We start from the raw sequence: 25,677 nt of genomic DNA, 5'->3' as shown, positions 1-25,677 counted from the left end.
GATCCACAGTAGAACAACCTGCCTAGACGAATCCTTGTATCATAGCCAGTGGGAATTATATGAAAAAGTAGGCCAAACTGACTGAGATAGACCTGACTGGCGAAATATACTTGGAAAGGTCGAGGCTCTACTACAGGCCTGTAGCACCAATGATGATAATAATATTGTTGATTCGAAGCAACTTTTGTTCTTAAATACATATCAGGAATCGAAATATTAACCAGTTCCGTTACTCTTTGTATACATTGTATATTACTACGAATAGTCATGGAAATACATGTTGAAGATTAGAAAACTTGCATTATCCAATGCATGTATGAATTGTCTAATTCTTTGCATCCCCGTATCCCCTGTTACATTTGGTTATTTTACCTTAAATGTTTAATCTGCAACGTGTTTGTTAAATTATTTTTAAACGAAAATTTTAACGCATTGTAGTAATTACAGAATATTATAGTTTAAAGACAAAATTGAAATATTTACAATATATTTTATATTGCAATTCTATAAATATGATAATATTATTATATACATTATGAAACTCATTTAGTTTCGTATGAAGCTTTCAAATATTTTTTGAGAATTACTGAAATCATGCATGGATTTTATGCGTCAAACAGTACGGAAAAATGGTGAATTTTTCTGTTCAAAATTAACAAAAATGTAAGATATATCTTCAGTTAAATGATACTAGGAATCTTGACCTAATGGTTTATTAAAAACTAACCTTATAACTGATCACTCCATCTTTGGTCAAGTAATTAACTGGCGTCCTGGCGGCAGCTATGTCAACTATTACCATTACCATTCAGCACTTCAACTATCTTAAGATTGCACAGTTATGGACTACATATTACATCTCCCCCCCCCCCTTTATAATTTTAGTCTTAAAGGTGGTTTAACAACTCTACTGGCTTTGGTTCTACAAATATCTGATTGTTCAGTTAGGTACATTACTTTTTATGTCAATAGAGCTAGGTAATTGTGCCCTTGTCAGCTGTGTTGAGGAGGGGGGTTCCTGATCCAAATCTACATCATTCGTACTCGTATTTGTAAGTGTTACAGTTGGCTGTGACTTGAATATGTTTATATTATTGTGACGGACAATATTATTACTGTAAGCATGAGTTTATAACGGTTTGCAATTGTTCCTCTTTTGGGTTTCTATTCTAAACTCTAATTTTCTAGCATCAGACATGACTACATTATTTACTACAGCATGAACTGCAAACTGAAATTCATCATCTGATTTCAGACCACCTTTTTGTAAAAATGTCCGTGACAATATATCTGCAATGTACAGATACTTTCCAGGTTTATATGCTACATTTAAATCATAATGCAAGAACCCCAAACGCATTTTTGCAAGCGTGGAGATATTGCGCATAAATCTTTACGAACCATTGATTTTAGTGGTTTGTAATCACAACTTTTTTTTTTGAACCTATTCTCTATCCTTCCATTGTTGGATGTAGGTCTCCCCCAGTTCTTTCCATCTTTCCTATCTTGAGCTGTTCTCTGCCATGTGGGACCTCCTTGTTTCCTGATGTCATCTTTCCACCTCATCTGTGGTCTGCCTCTTGATCTCTTTGCATTGTAAATCACAACTAACAAGCACTTTATGACTATATACTAAATAATGGAATTTTTGAAATGCAAACACTATTCCTAACATTTCTTTCTCAATTTGAGCGTATTTTTACTCAGTTGTACTTAAGCTTCTTGATGCAAATGCTACTGAATGACCACCTTGAAGGAAACAAGCACTTGGTCCATCTTTACTGGCATCAGTTTTAATTTATATATTTTTTAGAATAGTCAAAAAATATTAACACTGGTGATGCTGTCACCAAATGTTTCATAATGTTTTCTTTGAAATACCTCTAGGGCTGAGCAAATTCCAAAAGGTAAACGACATATAATTGATATTTACCAATGGGAGGTCCAAATGTCCAATAATCTGCACTCTGATCAATTTTAATTGGAAAGTACCCATTTTGACCAAGTCCTTCAAAAACTGTGGGAAATGCTTTTACAACATTAGCCAAAGTATTGAATTCCACGTCTATACTGCACTTAATTTCTGTGGCCTCTTCCAATTTTGAATGTACATTTATGCCAAGGTATACATCATTCTACATAGACAATTATTATGTTGCATATTCGTAACTGTCGAGCAGGTTGTTGCTTTTTATTTATCAGTATCCATTTTGTCATCTTGAAGTTGAGCCCCAGACTGTAGCCACTATCAGCGTGAGTTATGTTGTTCGTTAACTTATTTTTTATTTTTATGCTCTCTATTTCAGTTTCCAGATATTTTGTAAATATTTCATCGAAATAGATATTGAATATCTAGGGACATCGGTTAACCCCAATAATAACACATCTGAGGAAATAAAAAGGCGAATAATAATTGCAAACAGGTGTTATCATGGTCTATCAAAGTACTTAGCTAACAAACGTCTGTCACAAAAAACTCGTATAAGGCTGTATAGAACACTGATAGTCCCCGTTCTCACATATGGATCAGAGGCATGGACGCTAACGAAAACAGATGAATCCGCTCTATCCATTTTTGAAAGAAAGGTGCTACGCAAGATATTCGGAGCGGTCTGTGAGAACGGAATATGGAGGCGTAGATATAACTTTGAACTGCAGAATATCTACAAGCATAGGTTTGGTGGTAAAGATATTACCACTATAATTAAGCGAAACCGCCTGCAGTGGACAGGACATGTAGCCCGGGCCCCTGAGTCAAACATGATAAAAAAGATTCTAACAGCGCAACCCGTGGGAATGAGAAGACGGGTTAGACCAAAGCTGAGGTGGATGGACGGGGTAACACAAGATGCCGAGAAGATCGGAGTCGGCAACTGGAAAATGCAAGCGAGGGACAGAATAGAATGGCGTAGAAAGCTTGAGAAGGTCGAGGCCCTCTAAGGGCTGTAGCACCAAGATGATGATGATGAAGATATTGAAGAGTAGTGGGATTTTTACTCTTGCTGTTTGATACTAGTAGAGGTTTGCCAAGATCATGCTGTCAATGCCTGTCTTCCGTCAATAACTCTCAGATATTTCTTAATTTCATTATTCAAGTCTTCTGATGTAGGTTTCAATGTTATTAGGTCTATATACAAATGAATGTTGTGCGAAGATATTTTCCTCACAATTTCGGGTTTATTTCTGAATGTTATCTGCTATATGTTTTAATTTTTGTGAGTCTTTAAAGTGAAAACTTATTTCTGAACCGACTCATGTTTAACTTACACAGTGTTTTTAATGTGTTAGCTTTATTAATGGTTTTTCGAGATTTGAGGTCTGTTGCAAATTTTCCTGAGTTTTTCACAATTTTCCTCTAATTATCATTGTTTCTATGAAAATAAATTATTTAAATTTTCAATTATTATCTAGTCAAATGACCCTTGCATATTTTCATGTATGATGCCAACCAAAATAAGATATACATTAGAATTGACTTTTTGTACTAACGTATCTCGACAATTCTGAATTTTAGATGTGCTTTTAGATGTTGCTGTCACTGTGCTTAGATTTTCCCATAAATATAAGTTTATTTTGTTTTGTAGAACATTTTACTGAACTTAAATATCTTGCTTTGTCTTTAAACTCGACTGTAAATACTAATTAATTTTTAATCGATAGTTTGAGATTATTAAAACCATGTGCTAATATTTGTTACTTAGGAAACAGCCTTACGAGTAGTGAAAAATCAGGAGGACACCCAAGTAGTTCTTTTATCAGAAATAATATGGTACTCAAATCTCAAATACACCAGGAAAATTTTGATATGTTAGAGTATCCCTTTCTGACCATTTTGAAATTCCCAGCGGATTTTATTTCTCACATAGGTAAGTTAAATTGTGAAATCCTTTCTAAATTTTGGAAAAAATAACCAAATTCTTGAAAAGAACTTTTTTAATATTTAAAATAGTGAAAAAACCTGCACCCATACCAAATCTTATTGAATATATTTGCATAGAAACATATTTTTGATAAATACCCGGTGTATCAATTATATTGAGATTTTTTGTTTAAAAATGGCGACATCAAATTAAAATAGGAACCAGGCGTTCTGCTGAGTAAATAAAATAAATTAAATAGTAAATTGTTAAATGGAATTACAGGGTGACAGCGGCGGTGAAGGTGAAGTAGGTGAAGGTGAGGTTCACCAAAAAAAAATATAATTAAATTGAGACAAATAAATAAAAAATGAAAGCAACATTATTATATCTAAATTCTGAAATGAATTATTTATTCTCTTTTAATTAATCTAAAAATTAAAAAGACAACTAGCTTTATTAGCGGTACGTACTTGACGGTCAAGTACTGACCTGTGTCACTAGCCGTGTACTGAATCTTAGTATTCAGGAATAGGTGAATATAATTTTTGAAATGCGAAATGCATCTGCATGAGCGTTCACGGTTGCCATGGCAACGTGACGTCAGCCTATCCTTAGTGATAGCTGAGAAAACTGGTGAGTGCAGTTCCGTCTATAAATATATTATTCGTCTTCACCCACTGTTGGATGTGTATTTGGTATTCCTATTTTTCGGAAATTTCTCTCAGCGACAATATTTTGAAATTTAGTCTATTATATAGATATTTTTTATATAGTATAGTGTATAGTATAGTATTTATTAGTTTAGTTTAGTCACAGTATTAAATTTATTTGTTTAGTGCACTTTATTAATACATTTCTCTGTGGTTTGTTTCGGATTTCGGATATAAAGTGTTCTCGTGGATTTCGTTTGGACAAAAATAATTTTAGACAGACATAAATCCAATTAATGACTTCCTCTTCTTCTTCCTATGCCGTCTCCATTAACGGAGGTTGGCGACCACATTTCTAAAAGTTTCTCTGTCTTTTGCAACGTGGAATAATTCGTCTACAGCCATGTTTGTCCAGTCTCGAATATTTCGCAGCCATGATTTCCTCTTTCTACTTATTCCCTTTTTGCCATCGACTCTACCCTGCATGATGACCTGCAGAAGACTATATTAAATGGTGGCTAAATTAATGACTTTGTGTGTAATATATTAGAGACTCCGTTTAGGCATTGGAAAAATGAAGATAAAAGGGATGTTCTTTTACATGGTCGACCAACCAGTATTTTAAACATCTGCGTCTGATCCAGAGTGGTCGGCTGCAATGAGCATCTGACTCAGAATGGGCGGCTGAATCGAAACTCACCAACCCGTTTAAGCAGGTGTGGTGTTTTAATCGCCAAAAAACCCTCAATAAAATGTCAAGGTTCAGAACTAAAATACCCCAGGCAAGCAGAAAGAATCGTATCTAGTATAAGTGCCCTAAAAAACTGTTTTCAAGTTATTAGGGCCCTAAACTCTATACATTTTTTTAAAAAATTTTTAATGAGTTTTGGGCGCGACGTAGGTACCAAAACTGCTTTTGGTCCGGCAAGCTTTCCTCATCTTCACCACTTTTTTAGGCCACGAGCCGCCGCTGCAGGGTGACATTAATTGTTTAGATAAAAAACGTCAAAAAGTGTCAAAGACTTATAAAACCTTTAAGACTTGTAGAAATCTCACACTCAGATTGTGGATTACAATTTTGTAGACAAATTGGTTGCTAACTAACATAACTTGAGTCATGTAATTGCTGGTGGCAAGCATGCTATTGATTGCCCCGACGGAACTTATAGTAATCAATGGAACCTTATTGCTGAAAAGTCTATATTGGATGTTTTATACATGGCTCTTTTACACTCCAGCGTTCACGCATTTCTTACATATTTCGGCATCAACATCCACTCAAAAAATGTTCTTTTTTCTTTATTTCTTCTTTCTATTTCTTTCTAGTGTGCTTAGTTTGGTTCATAGAGGACCCGTTTACGTTCCTCATTAAACTATTCTGTTCTTTCCATTTTCCTCTTGTTACCCATGGTTACATTTCATGCTTTCGTCTTTAATTATTTTAATGTCCTTACTTTCTAGCTTGTCTATATTTATTCCTTTAGTTAGTTGATTTCCATCCATAATATTTCCATTTTGTTCATTGACATTAATGACACCATATTTGAATAGGAATAGTCCCCCAGGAGCAAGTTATGAATGCTAAGACAACGGATGAATTACGGAAGAACTATTCCTCACATGCTCCAGAATTTTACGGTATTCGTGAGAGCATCTAAAGAGAATCCCGACTTTTAATCATGGATAATTATGCCACCCACAGCACCTTACAGGCCTACACTTTCTGTAACGGTATCATTGTTTCGACAATACACCCACATTCTTTTAATCGCCTCCAGCCTTTTCGTTTCTGTAACGTTTACAACACTGAGTTTTTTTGTTTATTTAATAAACACCAATAAGATGCTTAAGAACATTACAATCTCATCAAACAATATGATCGATGAGCAACTTTTTTCTTGGATAAGTTATTACTAAAAACTTAAGACTAAGGACAAACTCACTAGTATCCCTTAGGTTCTGCTAATTTATTGCACAAATAATAAGCTGTACCATCACTTGCACTATACGCTATTTTTCACTTAACTAACTTTACGGGTTTCTTCCTCTTGAGTCTTCTAGCCAGATCCCTGTTATCAAGGAGCTGGGGGCCTCAACATCGACGTGTTGAATTCGTTGGTCCCAAGTCTTGGCAAATTTTTCAATGGTCGTGTTAAGTTCCAAAAAGCATTGGCAATGGTCATTATCACTTTGTTTTGGAATCCCTGGATGATGTCTAAATTACTCGTATTAGTACAAACCCACAGCTGGATGCCATATGTCCATTTAGGTTTTAGAATTTGTTTATAAAAAAGTTATTTGTTGTAGATTGACTGGGTGGATTGTCTTCCCAATAGCCAATACATTTTTTTGTACTTGATGTTAAGCTGTTTTTTACATTAAGCAAAAACTGGAAGACTATCTAACCCTCCTCCTTTCTAAACCGGGCTTGGGAGAAGTTACAGCAGAGTTTTACTTTTAACTAGATATTTTAACTGTTGAATTAATAAATTGTATGCAGCATTTCAACATGATTTTTATTTATTTAGGAGGTGCTGTAAGTGCTCGATCTGTGAAGAGACTAGAAACCATACGAAACATTGAAGAGCCCGAGTCCAGAGATACTTGGTGGTCGGAAATAAGAATGGAAATACGTTCACATGCTAGAAGTTTGAATTGTAACGCCGTTTTGGGTTATTATGAATCTTCTAGTATTTGGTAAGTAATATTTGACACAGATATTATAGACTGAGTAACATTGTAATCAATATAAAGTTGGATTTGGGCTAAACTCCTTCAGTGTATATAAAAAGATTAACTTTTTTACCTAATAATACAAATTAATTTTATTTTCAGTGAAGATATATGTATTTTAAGTGCCTACGGAACAGCTGTAGTGCTTAACTTTCATAAAAGTGATGATACTGATGAATATGTATCCGTATTAAAACAGAATACAAATGCAACTCCAAATGAAGTCTGTAGTTTATCTTATGAAAAGAATCAATATGATAGGGATAAACAGAAAATGGTATGAATCATGCAAATTAGTTAAAATTAATAAATAATTAGGTCTGTTACAGGAAAACACCCATAGTAATAATAAACACAGTGATAGTCCAGATTTTTCTACCAATACTGGCAATTCCGTATGTACAATAACACATTTACCATATGACAGTAGTGATATTCCCGTAAAGGCAACTTTAGCAAAATGTATGATATGCAGGTACGAAAAAATTTGTTCCCAAACTTTATTCCAAATTTAACTGCGATTATTTTGAAACGTTAGTTGGTGGCTTTGTCTCTTTTTTAAAGTTTAGCACAATCTTTTAAATGAATAAAAATAAGTATTTGCTTTTACTTCCTCGTATTTAAGTATTTACTTAATATTAATTGAATAAAAGAACAGTAATTACTTTATGTTAAAGAGTTTACTTAGAGCAATAAGTAATCTCTTTTATTTTCAAGTAGTTACTGAATGTATAAGGTTACACAAAAATTTTTCCAGTTATTACTTCTTTTTAGTTGAATAAAAAGAAGGATATTCTACAATTAGTAAGTAATACCTTAATATTTGTTAAGGAATCTCAAATGAATACTTACACCAGTAGTTTATGCATACTTACAGTAGTAGAGTGGTAGTTCTAAACATTTTTCGATTATTATAATTATGACTGACTTTATATATGTTCGTAAACATAAACACTACATGAAAAGAAAAACCGTAAGTCCCAGCAAGTCTAAGGTTCTATTGCGTTTTGAAAGCGAAAGTATAGACTTTCTATCAGATTATTTTTTGCCACAGCTAGATGAAACCAGAGGAGGTGCCCTTAGCTCTCGACAAAGGATGGAGATTTTTCTGCGATACGTTAGTGATACTGGATTTCAACCAGGTATTGCTGAAGATTTCGGCGTTCGCCATACGACTGTATGTAAAACCATAAATAATGTTGCTGACAGAATTTTTGAGAAATCACATCAGTGGATAAAGTTTCCGTCTGACCTGGAAGGTATGGAAGAAGCAAGGACAAAGTGGGCAAATCGATTCCAAATACCTACCGTTATTGGCGCACTGGATTGTACCCATGTTCAAATTAAAAAACCTTCAGAATTTGGTGACGAATTTATTAATAGAAAAGGTTTTCCTAGCATAAATGTACAAATAACGTGTGATGCAAATGAAGTGATTACAAGTGTGGACACTCAGTGGCCTGGAAGTGTTCACGATTCGAGGATTTGGAAACAAAGTTCGATTTATCAAGTTTAGAGGCAATTTTTGCCTCCTTGGAGATAGTGGATATGGAATTTCTCCGTGGTTATTATGCCCATTCAAAAACCCCCAAAACAGAAGCGAGGAATTATTTAATATCACTCATTCCAGAGAAAGGGTGATAATTGAAAGAGTATTTGGGCAGCTAAAGCAGAGATTTCCTATATTAGGGTCTAAAGTAAGAGTATCTTTGGCAAAAGTTCCAAAGATCATTGTTTGTTGTGCTGTTTTGCATAATATTTGCAAATATCTACGGGACGATTTTGAGTTATCCGAAAATGAACTGGAAAACCCACAGGACCTCCATGATGTAAATTACAATGAAGCGGAAGTAGATATCATTCGTCAAAGAGTAGCTGCAAAACGCCAATTAATAGTGGAAACAATATTTAACAATAATATTTAAAAACAATATTTTACTTAATTTTGTAATTTTCTAACGTTGTTTTTAATTTGTTTACTTAAATATCATTGTCAATTTTTGTGCCATAGACGCTACAATATAAAACAAGTATTTTTTGTTTTTATACCTATTTAATACACTGAAATTTTTAATACAAAATTAAGAAAACAAAAAATGTGAAACTAAAAATTGCAGTACATATATGGAAATTACAAATACATTAAAAATGGCAGTACATATTTGGAAATTACAAATACATTACAAGTCTATGTATTCTCGTAGTTCTGATACGATGCGATTATTAACCACGTCTGTTCCAAAACTATCTTCAGGAATTCGATATGGCAAAACATTTGTCAATTTTTCTATCAGAAGTTTTTCCCTTTGCGCTTGAAGTCTAGCATTATTTAATTGTTCAAGAAGAACAAGTCGTTGCAACTCTTGTGTTGATAAACTTTCCGTTTCATCGGTCTCTAACTTAAATTTCTTGTTCTTTGGGCGTTTTTTCAGCGTTCCTATAGATGAGGGTTTTTTTGAATTCGTACTAGCTGATCCAGTATTTTCTGGATTGTTCGCTTCTCCATTGTTAGTTCCAATGGAACATCCCCCAGGAATTTTCGTGAATACTGGATTTTTTTCAAAATTCAATATATCCATAAATTCTTTTTCCCACTCGCGCAATTTAATTTTTTTGTTACCAGTCATATTTTTATCCGTTTTCTTCTTTACATCTGTTTTCATGTTATTGAGAATTTTTTTAATTTGTCAATAGTAATACTTGTACCAGAAGCCTTAATAAATTGATCTCTTATCCCGTTTCATGCCTTCTCTTTACTTTTAACAATTGCCGGAAACATTGATTTGTTCAGAAGAACCGTATGATTTTTCAATATTTTTACAAACATAAGCCTTTGACAGCCACTCTCGACAGGTAATTCTTCCTCACTTGACGACATGACTATTTATAGCGCTAAAATTTAACTGACGTGGATGTACGTACTACACAGAATCTCAACGACGCACGCGACGTTTACAAACTTGTCTTGCAGCTATAAAAACATCACAAGACAATAATTTTAAAAGTAAATACTTACAAGCATAAGTTAATACTTACAAGTATATACTTAAATTTCAGAATATTTTTCCAGTATTACCTTATAAGAAAACACTTACTTTTATTCAAATAAAAATAAGTAATATCTTATCCTTATAAGTATTAGCTTGTGCTTAAAAGTTACTACTTTTAAGGTAACACTTATTTTTATTCAACAGACCCATTGTATTGTGTCTCGACTACAGAGGTTATTGGACTTAAAAGTTTGGAATTCATTTTGTTGGAGGATCACTTTCAGCTACCATATTTTGTTCGTGTATTATTGTAATTGTTTCAATCCATTATATCTTTTGCTGTTAGTGATACTTTGCAGTTTAAACATGCGGTTCTTCTGAAGCCCTCAAGAATCCTCAACGTGGGACCTCATCCTTTCGTTGGTCGTTTCAAACCTTTTTCTTCATTTTGGAAAAAACACTAGTACCACTCAAAGTCAACCGACTGTAAGATACTTTTAAAACTATTAAAAAATTTAAAATTTGGTTTATTTTTAGAAAAGGCAAAGTTCCTGAGGTTCTAATAGCAACAATAGAACCTTTAGATGGCATACCCAGCACAGGAAGAGGATGTTTTATTGAATCGTATGTTTGTCGACCTTTAAAAGACTTAAAAGGCGAGTGGAGTGCAAAGGAAATATCAGACGGTTTACCTTTTCTAGAATATGAGCTTCATAGGTTGTTAGTTAACAAATTAAAAATAAAGGTAAGTTTCTGTGTAGGTCATAAACAAATATATGCAGCATTTATCGGTATATTAGCAATACGTCGTGAACTTAATATTTTTTAGGGAATGAATGCAATATTTGGTTTAAAATTTAGAATAACCGTTGGCGAGAAGTTAATCATTGCAACTGCCACTGGTACAGCAATATTTTTAACCTCTTTGCCCAGTCCGACTGTACCTAAACTGGTTTCTGACGAAAACGTAGACGATCCAAAGATAATCACATTACAAAAGCAATTAAATGAGACGGTGAAGAAGAACAAAGAAATTTATAAAATTGAGGTAAATTTTTTAACATTAATATATCTGGTTTTGTCACCTCGGGGAACAATTAAGGGTCTAACCACCTTCTGATATCCCCGGGTGCTCTGTAGAGGGCTTCGAATATACTGTCGAGAGCTCCTCTACTTAAGTCCATTTTCAGGTTATGCACTTGGAAAATATTTATCTTCGGTGTCTTGCCTTGAAAAAGGAGAAAGAAAAATGAACACCAATGCCGAAATTGAAGAAGTATTAAAGGGGTAAAGCATAGTCAGGAACATAAAGCCTCTCTGCTTAAAATAAATTGGGGACATACTGGAACGAGCACACACAGATATGCTGAGAATGATAACTAACTGGATACTCAGGTATAGAGGAAGGTATTAGGACAAGATAGCTAGACGATGTAGAAGGAGATGCAAGATCAATGCATATTAAGGACTAGAAAGTTCAAAGCAAACACAGAAAGAAACGGAAAAGAGTCACTACAGCAGCAAAAACACACAAAAATGAATATTACAGAAGTTTGATCTACCTTATCTCAGAATAGGAAATGATCTACCTTTCAAAACGCCCTGACATTAGCTGTTATCCCCAGGGATTACTTTGATTATGATTATGCTAGTGCTTTGGATTGTAAGTTGGTGTCTATGTTTTAGAGAGTTTTATTCTATGATGGAAGAAGGTAGATTTCGTTAGGAGATGTAGCATTCAAGTCTATGTGTAATAAGAAGACTCCAAGAATCTTCTTGCAGTTTATTAAAAAAGGGAATAATTTTAAGTTGCTGATATTCTAGTAACTTAATTTAACAGTAGATATTAATGTCTAATCCAAAGTAGAGGTTCGTTGGTTTTAAAAGTAAAATATAGCTGTTGGTCGTTCAATGTTTACTCGAATCAGCTCTTATGTATCTCCAATATCCAATATATCTCTTCCTTATGACCAACTCTCGAACTACTTAATGTAATTAGATACGCGGACGATACAGTAATTCTGTCAGCAAATATTGAAGGTCTCCAACTTCTGCTTGATCGTATTCACGAAGTAGGAGAGGAAATTGGCATTAAAATAAACTCAAACAAAACAAAATTTTTAGTCTGTAGGGTCGGAACCCACATCCAAAGTTCAAAAAGTTCACAAAATTACATATTTGGGAACTGTCATAACAAACCAACTAGATCCAGACATGGAAATAAAACGAAGGATATTAATGACTAAACCTTTATGAATTGAAACAGTAGAAAGTTTCACAGATTTCACAAAATCACATACTGGAGATCGAAAATGAGGGTCTGCAAAACTATTATCAGACTCATAGTATCTGATTATTTTTTGTGTATTTTTTATAATTATACAATTTTTATTTACAATCTGCAATAAGTAGTTTGTCACATAAATTGTATTTTGAAAAACAAATTTTCTAGGATACAATTGAAGGATCTCGTGCTTGGTCAGATGATGATTCGGACGAAGAGCCAACTTCCTTAGATCTGTCATCCGGTAGTAAAGATTGCTGTGTTTTAGAGGTAAGAAGTTGACTTTTTGCTTATTTATATATTATGCCACATATATTTATTGCAGGTCGATGATCCTAAAGATGAAGAAGTACTTTGCTCATTAATGAAAGAACGTCCTCCTGATGGCTTTCATGTTGTAAATACTGAGACCATCCCTGGGCTCGACGATTTAGAGATAGTTAAAAATTTACAAATGTTCATTCAGTGTCGAAGGTTTAAATTCCAGTCTAATCTTAATATAGATGAATATTTTAGTAAATTACTTCAAAGCGTTTATTTTAAATTAAGAAGAATGGTACCTTGCGCTTTATGTAACATTCAATTTCGATGTGATATTCCCGAGCCAGATGAGGTGCAACTTTTAGTATTTGGTAAATATAATTTAATTAATATTTCAAGGTACTTACAAAGTGATCAAATATGGTTAATAATCACCCTCAAAATATATCTTTCTGCAACTTATTTCCTTGTGTCATTCCCAACGCAGGTCTCACCACACTCTTTACTCACCCTTTACCACTTAATATTTGGTAACCTCTACTAGCTTACGGTTCTTCAGTCTTCATAAAGAACGTATTAATGACAGCCAAATCCCATGCCACTGCAAAGTCCATCACACTATTTCCTTCATCATTTCTTATTCCCATCCCCAAAACTCCATGAACTCTTTCTATTCCCGCTCTTTCTCTAGCAATATGTTCATTCAAATCACCTCCAATAAAACAATTTTTGGTCTACAGGAACCTCGAGCATCTCGCAATCAAGGGTCCTCCCAAAGTCTTCCTTTTCCTGTTCTTCACATCCTTACAAAATGTTCCTTTTATTCGTTGTTTAAAATAATACCTACTTCATTTTTACCGTGACTGTTCGAACTACTATATATATTAACGTGCATCCATCTCTAAGATATCTCGATTTATTACCTTTCCAACAAGATTCCTGCATATAAAGTACACCAATCCTCCTATGCATGAAATCAGAGAGAGTTGCAACTGTCTGTAGCATTTCTACGTTATTAACTCTAATGGAATTATTCCACAATTTTAATTAAAAGTTTGGAAATACTCTAACGACGTTTCAACTTCCAGCTTGGAAATCGTTTTCAAAATATAAGTTTAAAATGCTATTCCATTCAATACTAGATAAAGATTGTATTAAGTATATTCTGACAAGAAAATCTGGATTTTAATTTTTAATTTAAAATTATATCCATATACAAGATCATCCTCAAGGCATCCTACTTTAGTAATGTATTGTAATAACTAAAGATTTTTTTTAAATTTTGTATTTCCATTTATTTTTAGGTATGGCACTGGGATTAGGTAAAAAAGCTAAGGGTTTCAAATCTGTAATTCCAAGGAAAGAAGGTAAGAATAATTTTTTATAAGAATCGTGCAATTATATTGTTACACTTTTTTAAAACCAACTTTATTCGGAATACCAACAATATTACAATACTTGTTTACAATAACTCAATGACAAAACAATATGTATTATGTTTCAGAAGAGGACATGATTTTTAAATTAGAAGAAGATAGTATTACGGAGAACAATACTGTGCCAGGAAATAAAATAAATAAAGTCAATAAACTACGATCTTCATCGAAATACAAATCGTCCCTGAAGCAAAGACACGTAAGAATATGTTTCTAATTTTTTGGTAGAAAAAAAACAGGCATACTATACTAATATTTTTTTTATTTCCAGACGCCACAAAAGGAAATTCATGGTGTTGATATAACGCCTTTATCCTACGTACCGGGAGCCAGTGTTGATAAATATTTAGGAAATATTAATTTCTTCTTTATTAGAGAAACGACATCAATTAGAGAGGTGAGTTCAATGTTTTGATATCACCTGATTTTTTTAACGAACTACACGAGATTATCCGGACAAACATACTTGAATATCTTACTTTCCGTACCCTGATCACTTGTGTCAATCGTATACTGCCAATACTCCGTCACTTTGGTGGCCTTGTCATTGGTTGCCAAGGAGAATACATTCTTCATTCTTCAAAGTACATACAAACTAAAAGGTGCTCAGGGTTCTGTATTTCGCTATATTCACAGCTGGCATTGTAGTCAAAGTTATTATTATAGTACTCTTTGAGGTCTTTTTGTGCAGCCGACAATTTATTTTCTGTTTATTTTGGACATTTTCCCTGTACAGCCAATGCCGTTTCACCATCATAGATAAAACTCCTTGTTCCAGTATAAGTTGATATCCTTATAAGTCCTATCATTCTCTATGATAGGACTAGACAGTAATTATCCTTATTACTCTTCTCTGAATGCTAAAAACATCTTTAGCTTCAACATTATGACCCCATGCGTGAATTGCATAGCTAATGTATGAATGACACAGTGCAAAATAGGCCTGTTTTAGAGTGAATTAAGATACACGTTCAGAAAGTCTTCTCATCAGAAAAGTTGCAGATCCTAATTTGACAACAAGGGACCTTGTATGAGCTTTCCAACACAGTCCTGCATCCAAATAAACCGCCAAAAATTTTATTTGTTTTTCTGCTTCCCCAGAAGGAAGCAGATGTAGGTAATAGTAGTGTCATCAGCAAAAAAATTAAATGAACTGGTGAGGTATGTCTGTAGAAGATCATTAATGTAGATTAGAAATAAAAGTGGTCCGAATATTGACCCTTGAGGTAATCCGATATTTATAGCTCTCTCTCTGGCGCCCTCATTCCACCCACTTGCACACTCTGCTTTATATTGGAGAGATAACTTGAGATCACTGCAATGCTAGTACCCTAAACCTGTATCTTTCCAATTTTCTGAGAAGCAGTTCATGTGAAACACAATCAAATGCTTTACTCAGGTGACAGAATGTAGCAGACAGATAACAGCTCTGATCAAAAGCCTCTTGAATCTTTATCACTAGGTCCATGATGGCCTTTGTGGTTTTTAGGTCCCTTCTAGAACCAAACTGACTATTTGTAAACAAATTTTTGGATTCAAAATACTTGAGAACAATCATTGCTGCCATACATTTAGGAAGGAGTAATATTGATAAAACATTGATTTATAAGTGTAATTAGGTGACTAGCAATGAGAAGTTTCAATCTTGTTATTACATCAACAGAGAATCCGTAGTAGTCCCTATTTTCTTGTTCACCATATTAGTTAAAATATCTAGGATTTCATTGAGAGAAACATCTTAAAAGAAAAATACTTCCTCGGACAGAGTGGTATCAAAATCTAAGGGATTAAAGAAGCAGGGTTGAATCTGGGTCTGCAAGTTACAAGCAACATTAGTGAAAAAATCATTACATTCGTTAGGTGAAATCTTTATAATATCCCGCATAAACTTATTTGGATTAAATGCTGTTGCAATAAGGTTATCATTGGCCTTTTTTTAGCAGATTTTATTACTAATTTGTAATGTTTTTTGTGATTTGTTAATACGTAGGAAACTTATCATATTGATCCTTTATCAAGGGAAGAGTTTCTCTCATGGACTTCAAATCATCATTGAGCTAGTTTATTAGTCAACTTTGATCTCTACGTTTTTTATAGGATTTTTTAGGAAAAGAGTGTAAGAAAGCCTCACTTAATCCATTATGAAATGCTAAGAATTTAGCTTCAGTAGTCAAGTCAGAGTCTTTTAGAAACTACCATTTTAAAGCTTCGACATCTGACAAAAAAAGAGCATTTGCCCTTTTTTGTAATGGTCTAAAAACAGGTCTAACAAGTGCTGGATCATTGCCACTATTTGTCACAAGGAAATCAATAAGCTGGTCACACTGATCAGAGAGTGCAGTCTCAACATCACATTGTAACTCTAGCTTTCCTTGCCTTCTTAATATCGTCCATATTTTAAAAGATACACACAGATTTACACACGGATGAACCCACGCTGAAGAAATTCTGGACGAATATCAAAGTTGTTTCAGACTTGTCAGACAGATTCTTGAAAACCCTAGGAGATTCGATATCGACATCCTCCACTTGTTCGTAGACTTCAAAGCAGCATATGATAGCTACCATGAAGCCGTTAGCTAGCAAGAAAACAAAGATAATGGCATACATAAACTTTCTCTTCCAGTCCTAATATATGGCTCTGAGATGGACCGATTGTGTGGATAAGGATTCTCGGAAAATCTGTCTGGCAAACTGACACCAAAACTGCAAAGAATGGGACTTAATGGAGAAACAGAGTTACGAAAATCGGGGCTTAGGAGCTCCGAAGCACCAATGATGGTGTTAAAACTGAAACAGAACTAGAATGAAGCTGATAAAGTTACTTAAAAAAATCCATTGTGACATGTATGGTTGACACTAATATAGTATAATAGCTTATAATACTTGTTTCAGTGGATTGTTATTTGTTTTTTTTTTTCTTCTATAGGAAGGAGGTCTTAGCGGGTTTCTTCATAGTTTTGTAACGGAAGTTTTGGCCATTGTTAGGGCACATGTTACAGCTCTTGGTGGCAATGCTTTAGTAGCATTTTTCTTGACGGAGTTGTTTCTTAATCACAACTTCCATAAAAACCAGGTAAGTTTTTTTAATTTTTTATAATGTATGTCAATTAATTCAGTGATACTAAATTAAGAAATTGAGTTCAATATTTCATTAATTTCATTTCAATATAGTAATTCAATACGAAAGTCTTACTTCTAGCCAACGCATGTTGTATCAGCTATTTTAATTTTTAATTATAAAGTAATAAACTAATGTTTACTACTCGGGCAATAACAGTCCTCAACACAAAAATGGAGTCGGAATAATAGTCAGAAATATAGAGGTATATATACAGGTATAAACTTGCTAAATACTGCGCTAAAACTTAAAACTAAAGTTTAGCAGATGAACAACAGGGTTTTGGTACAGATCGTGTACAGGTGCAATATTCGTTATAAAGCAAATTACTGAGAAATCACTAGAGTATAATAGACCAGCATTTTTGTGTCTGATTGACCTAAAGAAAGCGTTTGACAGAGTAAGACTCAAAGATGTATTCCCCTAAACATTATAAAAATTATCGAAAACATCTACCCAAACAACAAAATGGAAGTCAGAATAGATGGACAACTTACAGAACCTCTAAAAATAGGCAGCGGAATAAGACAAGGGGATTCATTGAGCCCCATGCTCTTCAATTTGATCATGGATGAAATCATCAAATGCGTTACCAAAGGAAGCGGATACGGAATGGGAAACCAAGAAATAAAAATAATCTGTTACGCAGACGACGCAATATTGATAGCCCAACATGAAGATAGTCTGCAAAGACTGGTCCACAGATTTAACATAAGAGCAAAAGAATTTAATATGATAATCTCAGAGACCTGGACAAAGAAGTGAGAGGTTAAGTACAAAAACCAAATAAACTGGAAAGATACCTTAATAACACCATATGGCGAAACAGACACATTAACACTGAGATAAAGTCAAGAATTTATAAAGCCAGTGTAAAACCAATAATGACATATGCCTCAGAAACAAGACCCGACATAGCCACAACGCAAAGGCTACTAGAAACGGCAGAGATGAGAGTATTGAGAAGAATTACAGGAAATACGCTGAGAGATCGAAAGAGAAGCAAAGATATTAGAAGAAAATGATACGTACAATGTATAAATTAATGGACACAAAATAGAAAAAAAGAATGGAATAATACCACATAAACGAAATGGAGGATACCCGTATCGTCAAAATAGCAAGAGATCGCAGAATTGCTTATAAAGTAAAAGAAAAAGAAGAAGAATAATAGTCGCAAGGGTCTCAATAGTCCTTCATACCTTTCTTGGAGAGAATGATGCTCCTTCTACTATATTGACGCCAAATTAATCTGAACATAATACAGATATAACACCTGAGAGTATGCAGACTTTGCCCATCACAGTGCACCCTCGATGATTTATGGCTCGCAAATACAAAGGGTGTAGACGTAGCCCGATATTGGGCAGAAAAACTGTAGTCGGATCCAGACACGAAAAAGTAAAAAAGTAAGTTTGTATTGGGGTTATCGGGTTAAAAAGGAAGATCCAGAAGACAATGATTGATAGCAGGGGATGAAGATTTAGGAAAGTTAGTAAATTTCCAGCTCATCCCAACTGTTACGACTCGTAATTGCCACTTCATCATACATACTTTCGGGAAACTCTTGTTTTATTCAGAGTTTATCACAAATCATGTGGAGTCTATCATAAGGCATTAAAGGTTAGTTAATAAAGAAAAAATAAATACCGGATAAGCGTTTATTTCTTTATTCCTGTATATTCGCGTCAGATGTTTTATCATGAAAGATTCTATATGTTGCTTTGCATAAATCCAAACATAAATATTGTTTGCTATATCATTATTTATTTTTTTTTTTTTAGGGTCAATGCCTTATCAACGTGGGAGGTGATGTGGTGTCAGTAACCTCGTATAAAGAAGATACTTAGCAAAGCATAAAATATTCAAAACAAACTATTCGATAACGTGTGTCAAATTCCCTTCCCACTTATATTGATACTTTGGAATGTATATATATATATATATATAAACCATAAATATGAAAATATGAACCAGTTAAAATTTCTGATGAATCATTTTGATTGATAAACTATGAATCATTTCTGTCCGTTCCAATTTTGCTTTTGTAAAAATATTTATAATCATCGGTACATGTTGTCTTTTAATGTTAATTTACACCTCTTTCGTGCCATTAATATTATTTTAGGATTGTTCTAATATTATGACATCAGATTCGGAATTTTTAAATTGTCTTAGCATGCAATAAGTATTTTTCGAAATGGTAAGGAAACTTTATTCCTACGTTAAGTTGCAAAGTTGTGTATACTATATTTGAATTGACAAAGTTGTGTATGACTATATTTTCATAACAATTTGGCAGCTTCTATTGAATGTTGCTCTCATGAATAAATTAATAAAAATAAAATCAATTTAGTCTATTAATTCACTCAAAATAATATTTCATCTGTTTATAAGATTTTTCAACAGGTGTTTTCTTTATTTATCTATTCATATATTTTGTCAACATGTATTATTATTAGTATATGCAGCTGGGGATCTTCTAAGTATCTGCATAGCCAATTCAAATGAACACTTTTGAAGTAAAATCAGTATTTTCAGGTTTTTGAGTAATTATTACAAAAATTCGTTGAATTATATAACTGTACATGACATTTATGAAAAATATTGTTATATTATATAATGTTATTATTTTGTGAGAAGATAATAAAACTTCAATCATCTTATTATTGGAATTATTATTGACCTTTTTAATTAGTTCATTTTTAAAAGTTAAATATCTCGACCGACTTAGCCCGAGCTTTCTACACATGGGCATGAGTACGGTAGTCGTACTGGACGAAATGATCACGAAACAAAACGCATGGATTACAGACATCATATTACTGCCGAAAGAATGTGAGGAAGGGAAGTGTAAGTGAATATGACTGCCGCCTATAACGACGAGAAATAGAAGATAACAGAAGCGATGGAAGGCGATGAGTACATTGTTAGTAAATAACGAAGAAACTAATCACAAGCCAGACATGAAAGCACCGCTATAAAGGAAGTCCCAGAAGAAATAAAGAGAAAAATCAAAGAACTGAATATACGCCAAATTAATGTAAAAAAAATGTTCAAATACAACAAAAGACCTCTCTATTTATTGTACATATATCTATAGACTGGCAAGATGAAATGGCTCATGAGCGTAATCAGTTGTTTAACGGTATATTGCTTTCGTTAAATATTGTTTAAACTAAAATGGAAGAACCTAGTACTAGCAGGGTGAGTATAAATATGAAAAATTCTCACAGACAGTTAGGACTTAAAGCTAATAAAAGATAGTGTCTAATGCATATAAGTATTTAAGAAAAATATTTTCTCAGGGGGAGGCAATAAGTCATTGTGAATGTATGAGTCATCCACTGTTTACAGGATTGTCCGTCAAAAACAACGCTCGGGTAAAGTTCAGATCCCACAGACACATTTACAGGTTGAAAACCAAATAAATTTAATGAAAACAAAATAGAAAAATCTATTATTAAGACGAAACTTGGGTCAATGCTGGACATACTGTTAAAAATGTGTGGACTGACATTACTGTAACAAGTAGTCAGCAAGCTATTCTTCTTCTTCCTCTTTATAGGCAATTCTGCTTTTGCGCTGTCGACCATTACTTCTTTTGCCGATTGGTGACTTATCTCTTGCTATTTTTACGCACCGTCCGGCTCGCGGATACGAGAATACAGTCGAGACTGTAGGTCGAGGGAGAAGTATCCCTGCCTGTCGTAAGAGGAGACTAATGGAAAGTAATGAAGATGTGGAGAGCCGTCGTTCGAAGTGTCGGGTTTGTAGAAACGCACGCCGGTCACATTCACCGGTCTATACTCCTAGTATCCAAGATGAGCCTCTCGTGGGACCACTCTACTCTCATTCCACGGAACCAAGGTGAGCTTGAACGTGCTGCGTCCCTGATACACCCATTCCCATTAAGGGCGTGGGGTTACGGCACGTATTCACCTCGGGAGACTTAAGAGTGATAGAGGAGAGCTCCTCGGCGGCTACCTGTCAAACGTGCGAGTCGAGCCTCGACCTGAATTCACCTTTCCGCACCGGGGAGATAACGGACGGATGTGCGTACCTCAACACAGGTACTATGGTGGAGCCTCGCGATGCTTCGTGCAACGCGCCACCGTCAAATATTGTCGGACTCGTAGGGGTTAGTGGCTAGCTAACAGTCGTACGCCGAAAGGCCAGGTAGACCAGGGTCCTGCTGACATTTATTGTCGGAGGGTACACGAATCAATGCTATTTCTACGACACGGGTCTCCTCCATTCTGCATATGTGGTTATTTCATTCTTTTTTCCTATTTAGTTTCCATTCATTTATACACTGTACGTTAAATTTTCTTCGGTCTTTACTTCTCTTTCGATCTCTCAACATATTTCCTGTAATTCTTCTCAGTACTCTGATCTCTGCCGTTTCCAGTAGCCTTCGCGTTGTGGCTGTGTCGGAACTTGTTTCTGAGGCATATGTCATTATTGGTCTTACACTGGCTTTATAAATTCTTGACTTCGTCTTAGTGTTAATGTGTGTGCTTCGCCATATAGTGTTATTAAGGAATCCTGCCAGTCTATTTCCTTTTTGTTCTTGATCTCTCACTTCTTTGTCCACATCTCAATAGCTAGACAGTGTAATTCCCAGGTATTTTATTTCCATTACTTGTTCAATACTGATGCCATCAATTTCTATTTTACATCTGGTTGGTTCTTTGGTGACTACTATTGTTTTAGTTTTCTGAGATGAGATTGTCACAATAAATTATTTTGCTCTTAAACTACAAGCTTTTATTGAAGGTATATATCAAGGATTCCGAGGACTGGCAGATACAGGACAGCGGCTCATGGTAACCCATATTGGAAGTGACAGCGGCTTTCTAAAAGACAGTGGTTTAATTTTTTTATCAAAAAAAACGGTGATTACCATCAGGACACAAATGCAGATCGTTTAGAACAGTGGTTTTAATATGTTCTGCAACGTGTTGAAGATAACTGCGTGATCGTTCTGGACAATGCATCGACCATAGTCGCCGGAGTGAAGAAATTTCCACTTCAAACAGCCGAATGGGAAAAATGCAGTTAGGGTAGAGTTGATGTGTTTAATCAAAGAACATAGCCCTAATCATATCGTTTACACGTAATGGATGAAATGATTCGTGCTGGTGGTGTTACTGTTTTAAGACTTCCACCATATCACTGCGAATTGAACCCGATTATGTTAATCGGGGCACAAACAAAGGGTTATGTGGCACGTCATAATGTAACTTTTAAAATTGTAGTTGTGAAGCGTCTGCTAAATACTGCTATTGATGAGGTTACGCCATTAGCTTGGCAGAATGCTATATCCCGTGTACGGAATGCCGACAAACTAATGTAAGAGTTAGATGTTCATGTTGACACTATAATCGAATCCGTAGTGATTAAGTTAACAGGCGATAACAGCAGTGATAGTGAGAGTAATGGTAAGCTCCCTTAAATAGACATATTAAGCCGTGAAAATTATTAAATGTAAGTACTAATATAAGCAAAAAATATTATTACAATTCTGATGAATCTAATTTCAAGCGAATATTCTACAATTAGCGAATAGAGTCTACAACAGCATGATCTGTTATTTTCACTGTAAGTCTGTCTGGGTGATTTCCAGGTGTCTTTGTGTATATCTTTCTCAGCGAAGTTAAAATTACATAGTCTTAAAAAAACTAAGAAAAAAATAAGACATTTTTGAAATCACAGCATCAAAAATATTTAAAATGTTGGACTGTGTTATTATTATTGCTTTTTCATAACATGCGAATTAAATGTTTACAGCTACAGTTAAGTGTTTACTGTATTCTAATTCTTCAGTTCTCTAAAGCTCTGGAGAGATTAGGAAATGCCGAAAGGTCTTAATCTCGATGAAGGAAAAATCCGAATCTGCACCTCCACGCGGTAGAGGACGGGCAACATCAATTTTGATGGCTAGCGCAGATAGGGACCGAGTGATTGCCGGTATAAGCAGTCCCCCACTTACCGACCAACGGCTCCGGGCGGACGAGTTGGTAGGTGGTAGGGCACTCTTTTGTCCTGGGGCTGAGAAACCGGCCCCAAAGGCAGAAGAATCAATGGTTTGGTCAACGGCATAAGAATATAGAAGGCAACGAGAAACCACTATATTAAAGATCCCTATGGATATCTCTAGTACAATTATAATGGCTGTACAACTCAATAAAAAGTCGCATACTGATCATGGACATCGGAGACCAAGATCCGGCAAGAGAGGTCATTCCCATGACCACAGGGCCTCTCAGGTCGTTAATATGCAAAATCCCTGTGAAATACCCAATAAAACACCTTTAAGAAAAGTCCACACGAATTGTCTGAAGAGGATATCCACTTGGAACGTTAGGACGATGGCTCAATCAGGAAAAATCCAATGCGCAATTAAAGAAATGGAACGCATGAAAATAGAAATAATGGGCATAAGTGAAATGAGGTGGCCTGACTCAAGTTATTGTGATATAGAAGACTACAGAGTATACTATTCAGGATCAAAAAATGGTAAATATGAGAATGGGGTTGGAATTATCACGCATAAAAGTATAGCCAAACAAGTCAACAACTTCATACCAGTGAACGATAGAATCCTCCTGTTACAAATAAATACGTCACCGGTGAACACAAACATCATACAAGTCTATGCACCCACAGCAGACCATAGTGATGAAGAAATATCAGAATTCTACAAACAAATAAGCAACCTTATAAGAGATATACCGAGACACGAACTCCTTATAATCATGGGAGATTACAATGCAAAAATAGGTAACGGAAAAGAAGGGCAACATATTGGCCCACATGGATTAGGAGAGAGAAATCAACGCGGAGAAACAATGAGTATCTTTGCAGCTGAGCATGACTTAATCGTGCTAAACACATTTTACAAACTACCGCCTAGACGCCTGTATACGTGGAAATCACCTAGAGACAACGGAGAAGACGTTATTATTAGAAATCAAATAGACTATATGCTTGTTAACAAAAGATATCGAAATAGTTTCAACAGTATTAAAACCTACCCAGGCGCTGATATTCAATCTGACCACAATCCTTTAGTGGGCGTGTATAGAATTAAGTTAAAGAAAATACGCGGAAAAACTGTAAAAAAACATGACATGAGAAAACTGAAATGTAGCGAAGTAAAAGAAATAGTCAGCAAAACATTAAATAGAAAATTTAAAGAAATCGATAATACAACGGAAAGCACAGAAGATAAGATAGAATCCCTTAAGAAAACAATAGACGACATTAAAGACAATTTTATGAAGAACGAAGAAGGTAAGAATAAGACATGGATGACGACAGAGATTCTGCAACTAATGGAAGAAAGAAGGAAAAACAAGAACGATAACTCCATGTATAAAACATTACAGCGAGAGATACAGAGAAAGATCAGAGAAGCCAAACAGAAAGAACTGGAGAAAAAATGCCAAGAAATCGAAATTCTCCAAGTAAATACGACGACTTCAACGTGCATAAGAAGGTAAGAGAAATTACAGGTAAATGTAAAAACAGAAGAATAAGTAAACTTGTTAATGACAATGGAGAGATAATCGTGGACAAAGAGAGTATCAATGATATCTGGAAAAATTACATAAGAAATTTATTTTTTGATGAGAGAGAGAACCAGCCCCCAATACCTACGGAAACAGGACCACCTGTACTAGTGGCAGAAATAAGAGCAGCCATAATATCACTAAAAGAAGGTAGAGCTCCAGGACCAGACGGAGTACAATCTGAATTTCTTAAACTTCTTGATGATGAATCTTTAAGAGTACTATGTAAAATCTTCAATAATATCTATGACACAGGCAATATCCCAAAAGATTGGCTACTTTCAGAATTTATTACCTTACCAAAGAAACAGGGAGCAAAAAAGTGCGGAGAATATAGGCTAATAAGTCTAATGAGCCATACATTAAAACTTTTTCTTAAAATTATACATCGTAGAATATACAAGCTATGCGAAGAGAGAATACAAGACACACAGTTTGGATTCATGAAGGGCGTAGGTACAAGAGATGCACTGTTTAGTCTACAAGTATTATTTCAAAGATGCAGAGATATGACTTGCGATATTTACACCTGCTTTGTGGACTACCAAAAAGCATTTGATACAGTTCAACACCAAAAAATGATGGATATTCTAACAAAAGCCCAAATGGATGATAAAGATCATAATACAAAATTTATACTGGAACCAATCAGCCACAATAAGAACGAATTTTGGAGGTGAACCAACGGAAATGATCCAGATTCTACGAGGCGTTAGACAAGGTTGTATACTTTCACCTATATTATTTAATCTATATTCAGAGGAA

General features: G+C 34.6%; 1 protein-coding gene across 1 annotated transcript in view; it reads left to right on the top strand.

Moving 5' to 3' along the window:
• The window catches only part of LOC140451953 (C2 domain-containing protein 5), a 33,690-nt gene extending 13,689 nt beyond the window's left edge, over positions 1-20,001 (top strand). The window contains exons 6-18 of the mRNA XM_072545937.1: positions 3,702-3,866; positions 7,039-7,207; positions 7,346-7,520; positions 7,573-7,718; positions 10,771-10,978; positions 11,063-11,281; positions 12,686-12,787; positions 12,843-13,149; positions 14,083-14,145; positions 14,283-14,413; positions 14,486-14,611; positions 17,144-17,290; positions 19,120-20,001. Coding sequence (XP_072402038.1) covers positions 3,702-3,866; positions 7,039-7,207; positions 7,346-7,520; positions 7,573-7,718; positions 10,771-10,978; positions 11,063-11,281; positions 12,686-12,787; positions 12,843-13,149; positions 14,083-14,145; positions 14,283-14,413; positions 14,486-14,611; positions 17,144-17,290; positions 19,120-19,185 — 2,024 coding nt within the window. The 3' untranslated portion in view covers positions 19,186-20,001. The remainder of the gene's footprint in view (positions 1-3,701; positions 3,867-7,038; positions 7,208-7,345; positions 7,521-7,572; positions 7,719-10,770; positions 10,979-11,062; positions 11,282-12,685; positions 12,788-12,842; positions 13,150-14,082; positions 14,146-14,282; positions 14,414-14,485; positions 14,612-17,143; positions 17,291-19,119) is intronic.
• The last annotated feature ends 5,676 nt before the right edge of the window (positions 20,002-25,677 follow it).

This window comes from Diabrotica undecimpunctata, chromosome 10 (assembly GCF_040954645.1).
Source record: "Diabrotica undecimpunctata isolate CICGRU chromosome 10, icDiaUnde3, whole genome shotgun sequence".
Taxonomy (NCBI): Eukaryota; Metazoa; Arthropoda; class Insecta; order Coleoptera; family Chrysomelidae; genus Diabrotica; species Diabrotica undecimpunctata.
This window is presented reverse-complemented; position numbering and strand designations above follow the sequence as displayed.